This window comes from Asterias rubens, chromosome 6 (genome assembly GCF_902459465.1).
Source record: "Asterias rubens chromosome 6, eAstRub1.3, whole genome shotgun sequence".
Taxonomy (NCBI): Eukaryota; Metazoa; Echinodermata; class Asteroidea; order Forcipulatida; family Asteriidae; genus Asterias; species Asterias rubens.
In genome coordinates this window covers 8,610,768-8,623,117 of record NC_047067.1, presented here as the reverse complement: position 1 = coordinate 8,623,117, position 12,350 = coordinate 8,610,768, and the positions used below count along the sequence as shown (strand labels likewise).

At 35.4% G+C, this 12,350-nt stretch overlaps 1 protein-coding gene across 2 annotated transcripts; it reads right to left on the bottom strand.

Annotated features, from left to right (window-relative positions):
• Positions 1-5,306: 5,306 nt before the first annotated feature.
• On the bottom strand, positions 5,307-10,257 carry LOC117291706 (galactosylceramide sulfotransferase-like). Of its 2 annotated transcripts, none has more exons than XM_033773556.1 (4): positions 10,185-10,257; positions 7,663-7,824; positions 6,970-7,286; positions 5,307-6,224 (listed from the first exon to the last, which is right to left on the bottom strand). In XM_033773556.1, exons 2-4 carry the CDS (start codon positions 7,755-7,757, stop codon positions 5,443-5,445), a joined length of 1,194 nt encoding a protein of 397 aa, XP_033629447.1. In that variant the 5' UTR covers positions 7,758-7,824; positions 10,185-10,257; the 3' UTR covers positions 5,307-5,442. The 2 variants fall into 2 exon arrangements, with proteins under 2 accessions (XP_033629447.1, XP_033629448.1); XM_033773557.1 differs by having other exon boundaries at positions 7,663-7,766; positions 10,185-10,255.
• Between the last annotated feature and the right edge of the window lie 2,093 nt (positions 10,258-12,350).

Below are 12,350 nucleotides of genomic sequence, written 5' to 3'. Positions count from 1 at the left end.
AGAAGAAATTGTTGGGGTTTATTTTGGGGTAGATAGATCTGCTTAAAATATAGCTTAAAAAATCCCTGCTTAGCATTATAAGGAGCATGGTACGTGTCACTTATTGTACATGTGACCATGATGTGACATGTAACTTTGGCTGGTAAACTTTTAAAGTAAGCATAATTCTTGTTGTGCTTACCGGTATATAGCGGCTACTTTTTTGTGCTTAAGCAGCTCTACACAATTGAGCCGAGGTCTCAGACATCTGTTACCACAGCGGGCATTTGAATGAACTGTCCCTTTCTGGGCTAGTGGGTTTACACAAGATACATTCTGAAGATTACTAATTAATAGTTTTCAGTAAGGAAGTCCAGCTTGGGATGCAAACATGTAACAGCAGGCTCAGATAACACATTGTAAATTAAGTAGGCTTGCACTCATTTTTACTGAGTGTTTGTTTTTTGAAGTAACAGCTGTGAATTCAACCTTTTGTTTATTCACTTTAATTTGTCTTCAAATTATGTCCCAAAAAATGTCCCCAAGAACGACTATACTTCTCTGGAGGGTTGTACTCATTGAAGATAGATAGATAGAAATGTGACCTGGGATATCTTTAGAGCCATTAATTTTATGCACACAAACCTGTTATAGCAGACAAAACTCGGTCATCATCGACTGGCCCACCCTATTATAAGCATGCAGGCAACACTGGTAATTGTCACAGACCAGTATCCTCACTTTTTCTGTGACCAAAACAAATACAGTACATGAAATAGCTAACTTGTGAAAATTTAGGGCTCAATCAAAAATAGTAGAAAAACACCCTCATATGTTTTTACTGTTTTCAAATATCAGGTTTTGGACTCCCTGCACAAGCCATATATAACCGATATTGAAGAAGCCTTCATTAGATAACAATGCTTAAAAGTAGTTATAGTTATCAACAAATTAGACTTATCGCTAAACTCATTGAGAAAGCTGCCCCCAACTTGAGAAACACATTCAATAACCTTGATGAGCTTTATCAGTCTGCTTAAAGGAGTATTTTTTTTTCTTCACATTGAGTTCAATAAAATTACACTCAAAAGGGATACAACCTAGATATGGAGAAAGCTAGACTGAGGAAGAAAATATAACATTTCCTAAAACCTAAAGGTTCAGTCTGCCAAAAAGAAATATTTCAAAAAAGTTCAGACAGGCCATACACACAAGGAAAAAATAAAATAAACTAGACAACAAGTGTTTGTGAACAAACACAGAGCTGTTCCTTTTTAATTTTCAAGGTTCAAGGGGTCTATAATTGAAAAGAAACTGAAGATCGGTTGCATGGTTCTTGAGATATGGTCCCACTTCCGGTTGACCCGGAAGTAAAGGTCAATTTGGGGTCAAGGTAATCCAAGTTCAATCTTTAGAGCTCAAAGGGTCTATAACTGAAAAGAACTTGAACATTGTTTGTGCAGTTCTTGAGATAAGGTCCCACTTCCGGTTGACCCGGAAATAAAGGTCAACATGGGGTCATACCTACCCGATGCGATTGCCCAATGCCAAAGGAGCCCATAACTGAAAAAAGTCTGAAAATCGGTTGGGTTGTTTTTGAGATAAGGTCCAACTTCCGGTAGACCCGGAAATAAAGGTCAACATGGGGGTCTCAGTTTTCAAAGTTAATATTTAATGCCTAAGTAGTCTATAACTAAAAAAAACTTGAAAATCGGTTGTGTAGTTCTTGAGAAATGGTCCCACTTTCGGTTGACCCAAAAGAAGAGGTCAAAATGGGGTCACGGATTTTCCCCAACAAAATTTAATGCCTTAGGAATCTATAACTAAAGAAAAAAATTAAATCGGTTGTGTAACTCGTCAGATTTGGTCCCACTTCTGGTTGACCCGGAAGTAGAGGTCAAATCGGGGTCACGGTTACCCGAAGCAATTCCCCTATGCCTAATGAGTCTAATACTGAAAAAAACTTTGAAATCGGCCGTACACTTCTTGAGATATAGTGCTGCAAAGAAAAACTCATTAAAGCTTCTAATTAGCATAAATTAACATGTGATGACGTCACAGTCTTAAAATTGTATTTTTCGTACTAATAAATTTCATAAGGTACACGATGGTATGCAATTTACCCCAATCCAATGCCTTTTGCAAAATCTCAATTTTGAATTGCATTAACCGTGGAGAAGCTATTGCAATGCGTTGAATGTGACTGCATCCAGTTTATGAGGAACTACGTTGTACCCATGATGCCAAGATTTTTAATTAATCGTTAATTATAGACGTACTTTGATTGATTTTAATGGACTGAAACATCTCTTATTAGAATCAGTTACTCCAATCCCCAAGGAGTCTATATCTACAAACATTCTATTAAACGGCTGTGTAATTCTTGAGATATGGTGCTACAAAGATTTCCCCATGAAATATGCAAATGAGGGTCACGTGGTTAATTAACTAAGAATTTTAAAACTTTTTTGTTAGAGTAAAGCTTATGTTCTAAGCTTCAATTTGATATATGATTTAACTCTTTTGACCTTATGGTTTAGGAGCTAAGGAATAAACAAAAAACGGCGGAAACAAAGAATAACAATAATAATAATAATAATAATAATAATAATAATAATAATAATAATAATAATAATAATAATAATAATAATAATAATAATAATAATAATAATAATAATAATAATAATAATAATAATAATAATAATAATAATAATAATAATATAATAATAATAATAATAATAATAATAATAATAATAATAATAATAATAATAATAATAATAATAATAATAATAATAATAATAATAATAATAATAATAATAATAATATAATAATAATAATAATATAATAATAATAATAATAATAATATAATAATAATAATAATAATAATAATAATAATAATAATAATAATAATAATAATAATAATAATACTAATAATAATAAGTAATAATAATAATAATAATAATAATAATAATAATAATAATAATAATAATAATAATAATAATAATAATAATAATATAATAATAATAATAAGAATAATAATAATAATAATAATAATAATAATAATAATAATAATAATAATAATAATAATAATAATAATATAATAATATAATAATAATAATAATAATAATAATAATAATAATAATAATAATAATAATAATTAATAATAATAATAATAATAATAATATAATTAATATAATAATAATACTAATAATATAATAATAATAATAATAATAATAATAATAATAATAATAATAATACTAATAATAAATAATAACTAATAATAATAATAATAATAATAATAAATAATAATAATATAATAATACTAATAATAATAATAATAATAATAATAATAATAATAATAATAATAATAATACTAATAATAATAATAATAATATAATAATAATAATAATAATAATAATAATAATAATAATAATAATAATAATTATAATAATAATAATATAATAATAATATAATAATAATAATAATAATAATAATAATAATAATAATAATAATAATAATAATAATAATAATAATAATAATAATAATAATAATAATAATAATAATAATAATAATAATAATAATAATAATAATAATAATAATAATAATAATAATAATAATAATAAAAATAATAAAAATCTCGACGAAAACAATACCTGTTCCGACGGTAGGTCGGAACAGCTAATAAAAATAACAAAATCTTGACGAAAACAATAGCTGTTCTGACTGGATCGGAACAGCTAATAATAAAAATCTCGGCGAAAACAATAGCTGTTCCGACTGGATCGGAACAGCTAAAAGCGGACATTTTCAATTTGATTTGAGCTTGACACACTAGAAATTAACGTCAGCAATTACTCTTATTGGTCAAATATATACAATGTACAATAGTTTTATTGTTAGTCATACAGTCTGGTTCCAGACAACTGGAGCATCTTTTATGGCAAGTTTGAGAAGCCCAGCCATGAAAAAAAAGAAATAAAAACAAATTCAGAAAACATTGTTTGAGCGGTATTGACTATATGAAGACAAAAAATCTACTAATTTAAATAATAACAGGCTGAGCATAAATTAACTTTCATAATATTACATGAAAAGATACAGAATAACTCTCTTTTTGTCTTGACATGATTAAAAAGTAATTACAAAGTAACTGTCAAGTATCAAGTAACTGTTAAATATCAAGTAAGTGCATGTAATAGATAACTGGTGGCATTTCGTTTTTGAGAATGGCATTGTCAGGTGAATTTACCTTTTCAATATAAAACAAAAAATTAATACGAATGTGACAGGTGAAAACTGTATTGTTTTGTTTTCTCTTATTAATGTGTTTAATTCCCTTTGATTTTAACAAAGAACAAACCTCCATGGTTTTACTCTATTATATTTATTACTTCTTATGCCATTAGATTTCATTTTACTGTTTATTGCATCTGTGGGAATGTTCTTCAGCTGATCTTAATCTTAATCTTTGCACCCCATGGTCATTGTTTATTGGAACTTCAAACCACAAGTAGCACTAGTCTCATTTGCATAGCTGTTTTATGTTTATTCATTAGCTTAGTCATAGCCCAGGAATGCAGTACACTGGTTCCTGTGGGTCTTTTTCATAATCTTAATAATTCAGTTGTTCACAAGACACCATTCTGCAAGGTGATCCCTGGCTATAAGGCATGCAGTTAAAGGCAGTGGACACTATTGGTAATTGTCAAAGACTAGCCTTCACAGTTGGTGTATCTCAACATATGCATAAAATAACAAACCTGTGAAAATTTGAGCTCAATCGGTCATCGAACTTGCGAGATAATAACGAAAGAAAAAACACCCTTGTCACACGAAGTTCTGTGCGTTTAGATGGTTGATTTCGAGACCTCAAGTTCTAAACTTGAGGTCTCAAAATCAAATTCGTGGAAAATTACTTCTTTCTCGAAAACTATGGCACTTCAGAGGGAGCCGTTTCTCACAATGTTTTGTACCATCAATCTCTCCCCATTACTCGTCACCAAGAAAAGTTTTATGCTAATAATTATTTTGAGTAATTACCAATAGTGTCCACTGCCTTTAAAGGTTGAATGACTTTTGACTGGCAAAATATGGCTTCTGACTGGCAGAATGTGGAAACCGCCAATGGATTGTTCCGGCTTTCCCACTAAGCTCCGCCCACCGCACACGTGAGCAAGACATGTGTACGAGCACTCCGAATGACATTCTGCACGATTCTGCCGCGCGTGCCAAATTTACTCGCACGCATGACCGAGTTTGTCCGACCACAGTCATTGCTGTGATTGGTCAAATGGGTGAACGCGCACAGTTTGATTGACAGGCCGGATCGGTCCATATAGGGCTAGGGGGCTCAGTTGGTAGAGCACCGCCATGTTAATGCGGAGGTCGCAGGTTCAAGTCCAACAGTTGTAAACTATTCTTCGTTCAACCCTCAAAATTTACTCCAATTGATAATAGGGAATGTTACGTTAAACCATTACCACTCAGGGTGATGTTATATTTCTTTAGTTGGATATACCTAAGTTTGTCGGTGTAAGGGATCTCAGATAAAGCCATCTGTCTACACTTTCGGCTGGCCCCATCTTTCAGTTGAATACTATTGATCTTAATCCCTGGGGGATGCCATACCTGAGAGTCGTCATCTATTAATTTATCGATGCATTGATCAATAAAATATTGATTCCTCTCCCTCAATTCCTTCACTTCCGCTTTCATCCTCTCCATTCCAAATTCCTCAACTCTCCGCCAGAAAGTTTGATTGAAAACGCTGTAGAGTTCAACGTCGCCAGCATTCCACTCCCGAATTTTCTCGGCAATATCCGAAGAGATCGTTTTCACTGACGACTCACTCCGTGCATTGAGAACGAAGTACACTATGTCGTCAATCTCCAAGCACAACAAATGACGAAGGAGTATCAAGGACTCGTCAAAGTATTCAGTGAGCATGACCAAGTCAAATTGTTTCTCCAGTTTGGATATTTTCTTCTTGATGAGTTTTGGGTAGAACTGCTCGATGCTCTTGAGTCCCAAATCAAAAAGCATAGGGTTCTTAAAGAATGCCCCAGAGTGATATACTTGTTTGTAGTAAAACCTGGGCATGCGCAGAAACATTTCGAGTCCACCGTCCTCAGGAAGACCAACACTTGTGGCAAGTTTGTGGTAAGTAAAACCAGATTCAAACATTTCGACTGGGTCGCGGAGAACTGTTATGTACACGGCATCCGACGGCAGAACTTCTGCAAACGCTGCAACAACAAAAAAAAACAAGAATAAATTTAAAACGATATCAAAAGCTGTATGGCAAATGTCAACTTCCCCATTAGTTTTAAATAATAACAACCAGTTTCCATATAGCGCTTTTCACATCTGAAGGACATCTCAAAGCGCTTCACATTATTACCCCTGGTCACTGGGCCTTAATTTACTCCTTTAAGGAAAGGTACACTATTGGTAATTGTCAAAGACCAGTCTTCTCACTTGGTGTATGTGAAAATTTGAGCTCAATTGGTCATCGAAGTTGCGAGAAAAAACACCCTTGTTGGACAAATTTGTGTGCTTTCAGATAGGAATAAAAGACTTCTGGCTTAAAGTCTTTAATTATTTGAGTGAGAAATGACTTCTTTCTCGAAAACTATGTTACTTCAGAGGGATCCGTTTCTCACAATGTTTAATACTATCAACAACTCTCCAATGCTCGTTACCAAGTCAGTTTTAAAGTTTATATTTGTTTTGAGTAATTACCAAACGTGTACCTTCCCTTTAAACCATCTCAGCTCCCTGGGGAGTATATAGAGCCTGTGCTACTCAGCTAACTCAATCACAAGAACCATCTCTGCCCTTACAGGTACCCATTTAACCCTGGGTGGAGAGAAGCTGGTCCGATTCAAAATGTTTTCACAGGTGTGTCACATGGTATAGAAAGCTGAAATAGAGGATGTTCACAGATAGACAACCACTAGGCTCCGCATTGAGCTAAAACTATGATCTCACCTGCTGCACTGAAGCGGGTATGATGGCACAGAATATTATATTTTTTAAGTGAGAAATCGATCATGTGATCCTTGTCGAAGAACGCGCCTTTCATAAAAAGGTTATCAATAGGCGGCATGACAAAATCCAGGTTGTGTTGGTCACCATAGCGGAATAGAATGTTCTGCACCGTACTGCTACCGCATTTGTGCATTTTTAAGAAGGCAATGTTCCGCTGTGGGGTGCACTCTTCAGTTTCTTTCGGCCAGTTCTTGTTGCTAAATTGGAAGCGGGCGTTACCATCCTCGTCCTTATGTGTTTTTTGGTTGGTTATTAATCTGTAAAAGAGTGTGCACAACATTTGGTAACATTGAAATATATGTTTACAGATTCACACACAAATATCATGGTAGTGCAGGAAAACTTCACTTGAAATAATACTTTTGAAGAAAAAATACCAAGTAAAACAATTAGTTTTGATCTCGCGAATTTTTAGTTCAGGCATGCAACTTTTCCTCGGATTCGCTGATTAGTTTTACAATTCAAAATTGAAAAATACTACACAGAATCATTGAAACTTTGTAATGTCCTCTTTTTGGGTGAAGATACAGTTGCATGCACGTTATAATAATAACAATAAGATTTTTCATCTGTGAGATCAGGGGGGAGGGTGTGTTGATCCAGGTTAGTTGTATCTGAATTGACTGCACAAACCTTTGTGACATCTGATTGTACAGCACAAAGAGACAAAGACTGATTGTCACCAATAGCAGTAGCCGAAACCCAATCGAGTGTTTCTTGAAAAACATTGTTCACTTCTGTAATAAACAAAGTTACGCAGAATACGATGACGACTACGTATATTCACCAAAACCTCTGAAACATGCAAAGAAAAAAGGAAGAGTACACTTCAGTTATTGTGGTTTGTCCTGGCGAGTCGTTAAAGACACTAGACAACTTTGGTAATTGTCAAAGCCAAGTCTTCTCACTTGGTGTATCTCAACATTAAATGCACAAAATAACAAACCTGTGAAAATTTGAACTCAATTGGTGGTTGTCGAAGTTGCGAGATAATAATGGAAGAAAAAATACCCTTGTATTGTACACGAAGTTGTGTGCTTTCAGATGCTTGATTTCGTGACCTCAAAATCTAATTCTGAGGTCTCAAAATCAAATTAAAATATTAATTTTAGTGAAAAATTACTTCATTCTCAAAAACTACATTACTTCAGAGGGAGCCGTTTCTCAAAATGTTTTATACTATCAACAGCTCTCCATTGCTTGTAACCAAGTAAGTTTTTATGCTAAGGACTATTACCAATAGTGTCCACTGCCTTTAAGAACAATGAAAGCCAGCATTGAAAAATGCACCAAAGCAAGTCTACCTGCCTTTGGATCAAGTACACCGACACTTTTGCTGCATTCAATTCAACTTAATTAAATGGGAGACTTTTGAGACGCTGACGATAGCAGACATAACGGTACTTTTTGCGACTCGGAGCATGCGCGCAAATGCTCAGTAGTGCGGGGGTAGGTCTGAGCACACGCACTACTGATGAGAACTGTGAATGGAGCCGTCCAAAAGTCTCCCATTACTCTTACTCTTCTTTGTGATCAAATTTCTGTGAAAAATATGCAGCGAAATGGGGCTGTGACGTCAAAGTTTGTTACGCATTCGCATTCCCAGGAAGTATGAACCGGGCTTTAGACTCTAATTGACTCGTGGCACTGCTCTCCTTGACAAATGACAGACATTCCATTATGTGCGATCACCGCGTCATTAACACGCCAAACAGCACCAAAGTATAGGCCAGAAATAGCGTAAACCTTGACATGTATGGTCACGTATGAAAGTGATATTTTTTATGTCTGTTTGAGAAAAAGTTTCTTAAAACAGATAGCGAGTGATATTAGGATTTATAGCCACTTACGTTATTGTCATGATGATGATTTTTAAGTCGATACATTGTTGCAAAAAAGAGTATGGACATTAATAATAAGAGATTAAAGGCAGTGGACACTATTGGTAATTACTCAAAATAATTATTAGCGTAAAACCATTCTTGGTGACGAGTAATGGGGAGAGGTTGATGGTATAAAACATTGTGAGAAACGGCTCCCTCTGAAGTGTCATAGTTTTCGAGAAAGAAGTAGTTTTCCACGAATTTGATTTCGAGAACTCAGATTTAGAACTTGAGGTCTCGAAATCAACTATCTACTAAACGCACACAACTTCATGTGACATTATTATCTCGCAAGTTCAATGACCGATTGAGCTTAAATTTTCACAGGTTTCTTATATTCTACATATATGTTGAGATACACCAACTGTGAAGGCTAGTCTTTGACAATTACCAATAGTGTCCACTACCTTTAATATTAAGAGACATTAATAATGTTTCAATGGTTTTAGTCCAGTCAACTTGAACCATATCAATAAGTTACCAGACCCAAAAGTCCAATGCGAACGTGGCTTTATATATATATGGTTTTAAGTTTTATGGTTTTATAAAGACTCTGCCACCGCGGTCACCGCGCGCCATGCTGGCTTCTTGACCGTGTATTGACGGTCCTACTACTTGCCGTCAACTCGCCGACTCGCCGTCAACTCATTTTAGTGCCGACAACTCATTAAATTTACATGAAAAATCTATAAAAGGGGCACAGAAGTGTTAAGTCTGGGCTAAACTACATATTATTTCTCATGGTTTTCGGTAAAAAATTCATTCACAAAAACGACTTTGTGTTGATAAAAAAAGTACCAATAATTGACATCTTTGGCCAAGACTATAATCAATGTGAAAAAGCAAGATGGCGGCCGACAGTTTTGCTGCTTCGAGATCATTTTTTCATGAGAAAAAAAAATCAATTTTTATTCCGAAATATGACCTAAAACTTACGCAAATTCTCTTTGAGCTGATACTTTACAGTTCTATGCTTCTTTTGTGGATTTTAAATGTATATTGGAGGAGTTGACGGCGAGTTGACGGCGCAAGTGAGTTGACGGCGAGTTGACGGCAAGTAGTAGGACCCTGTATTGACCCATGACGACTCCTTCCTCTTCCGCGTATAGTATTGGTATAATATAAAAATAGAGACGTTTTGCACGCTTGTTTGTACCATAGAGATCCTTTCTATATGCTTGATGCTTATATGCTAAAACGTGACCGCTAAATTTGATGATTTTTAAAGTTTGGTTGACAAAAAAGTTAAAAGCAATCAATGTTTGTTCTTACCTGTAATAATACAATACTAGAGGAAACATCGCATCCACTCTGTCTACTCCCCGTACGCGTGTCAAGTGCACACGCCATTTAGAAAGTGAACACGATTGCAAAACTAAACTACAGATGGCGCTAACATAGCTAGCCTGGCGGGCATGCAGAGCCGGTCGCCTGAATCACGTCTTGGATCTTGAGTATGATGGCCGATAGCGGACGAAACCGAAGAAACCAAAATAGCTCTAGGAGTAGGTTGATCCCTTTGCAGTCACAGTCACACTCCCATTTATAGCAAACAATGCTAAATATTCAAACTGACTGTCGTCTTCTTGAAAACCAAGCAAGAAATATTTTTGTCGGACTTCACATTTCTTATAAACTTTTAGCAGGTGCTAGCAGTAATTGGATTTGTTTGCGAGAGCCACACCCTAAAAAGTATGCTCTTTCCCAAACCGACTTGCTCATGAAGCACTCAAGCCAACTAGGACCATAGGATCAACCCAATTCTATAATCTTCCTCAAAATTGACGCACAGAACCAACACTTGCGTGGAACTTGTCATAAATCTAATTAATTGCATGACCCCCACCAACAAAAAAGTTACAAAAGAATTTGAGGGCATACAAATTATGATATCAGTTATGTATGGCGCATGAATTTAAAGTGTACACACAGTGTGATATCTGTTAGAGATCGATGAGTGTGGCCCATCCCAGTGAAACAGATATCGTACGTTCCAATAACCAATTTGCTCTATGGTGCTATTCTCTATTGAGATCAATAAAGTAAGCTTCTATACACGACGGGTCGATCACTATTCCCGCCTTCCATCCGATCTATTTATACAATTAGGCTATGCGGATTATGTGGGAAACGCACAGCGCACACACTAAACCAAAACTTTATAAACCTTTTGATAATGATAGACCTACCTAGTTCTGTATTCTGGCTGGGGCTGATATTATCACCGTGTATCAGTGATTCACGGTCAGGTGGGGTGAACATACACCAACATTAACCAACTTGAAGGGGAAAAATGGGGGGGGGGGGGGGGGGAATGACCAGGACTTATTATTTCTACCTCCATGCTCTATCGCACAACAGACAATTTTTGTCAGGATCTCACCACCTGTCGAATGGCACCTCCGCTCTCTGGAGGTGCCATCGATGCATCCGACATGTTGAGATCCTGACAAAATTATGTCCGTAATCAACATTAAATCGCAGGAGGTCAAACTACTTCCATGCTTTTCCCCTCGTACAGTTCCGTATAATATTGTTATAATGATTCTTTAATTGTTTTCTGTTGGAGTTGACATTAATATCTGAATAAAATGAAATCCGAAGGTTCCTTGCTCTACCAAGGCGGTGAGTAGAAACGTCTTTCCATGTGGCGGGCACCTGCCATAGAATAGGATTTGTCGACGGCACGTGGTGCATTAAATTTACCGCCCAGCCCGGCGCAACAATCACAAAGAGAAGTTTGTTTGCCATTTAATGGCTGACAAACTTCTCTTTGTATAAAATAATGCACTCACTGTAAAAGCTTTTGTATTCAACCAGGCAGACGCATGTCGTGTAGTCATTTCGCCGTAAGCTACGCATTTGTGACAGCCGCACAATAAAGCCACTTACCCATTTATATTGATATTGGTTATTTTCATGAATAAGTCCGATTTCAATTGTTGTATTTTTTCTCAAAGAAAATGAACGACCCCGAGGGTAGAGTTAAGAATAGCCATTTTCTTCCTAATTCCTAATGTCCTTTCATGATGTAGTTTTATCTTTTGATCTAGGGTCTATTAGTTGAAATTCAGTTGTCATGCTGTTGAGGACTATTTGTGAATATACCTGTCTGTAAAACAACATCTATAAAGGAACCGCTAGATTGGCTACGGCTAATGGCTACGACTACATCTACTTCTAAGGAGCCATTATACACTTTCGGAACAGAAAAAAAATAAAAGTTCACAGATTTACAAATAACTTACAGGTTTTACAGAAGGTAGTGGTAAAAGACTTCTCTTGAAATATTATTCCATGAAATGCTTAGCCCCACAACGAGAATTACGGATTATAGTAAACACATGCCATGACACGGCGAAACGTGCGGAAACAAAGGTGGGTTTTCCCGTTATTTCCCCCCCGACTCCGAGACCGATTGAGCCTAAATTATCACAG

Bases quoted from the DNA above. Each gene is read 5' to 3' on its own strand.
- LOC117291706 (XM_033773556.1), bottom strand. From the start codon at position 7,757: ATGTTTTTCAAGAAACACTCGATTGGGTTTCGGCTACTGCTATTGGTG. The intron at 7,287-7,662 runs GTTTGTGCAGTC...ACTCTTTTACAG, and splicing joins TACAATCAGATGTCACAAAG to ATTAATAACCAACCAAAAAA. The intron at 6,225-6,969 runs GTGAGATCATAG...TTGTTGTTGCAG, and splicing joins TACCCGCTTCAGTGCAGCAG to CGTTTGCAGAAGTTCTGCCG.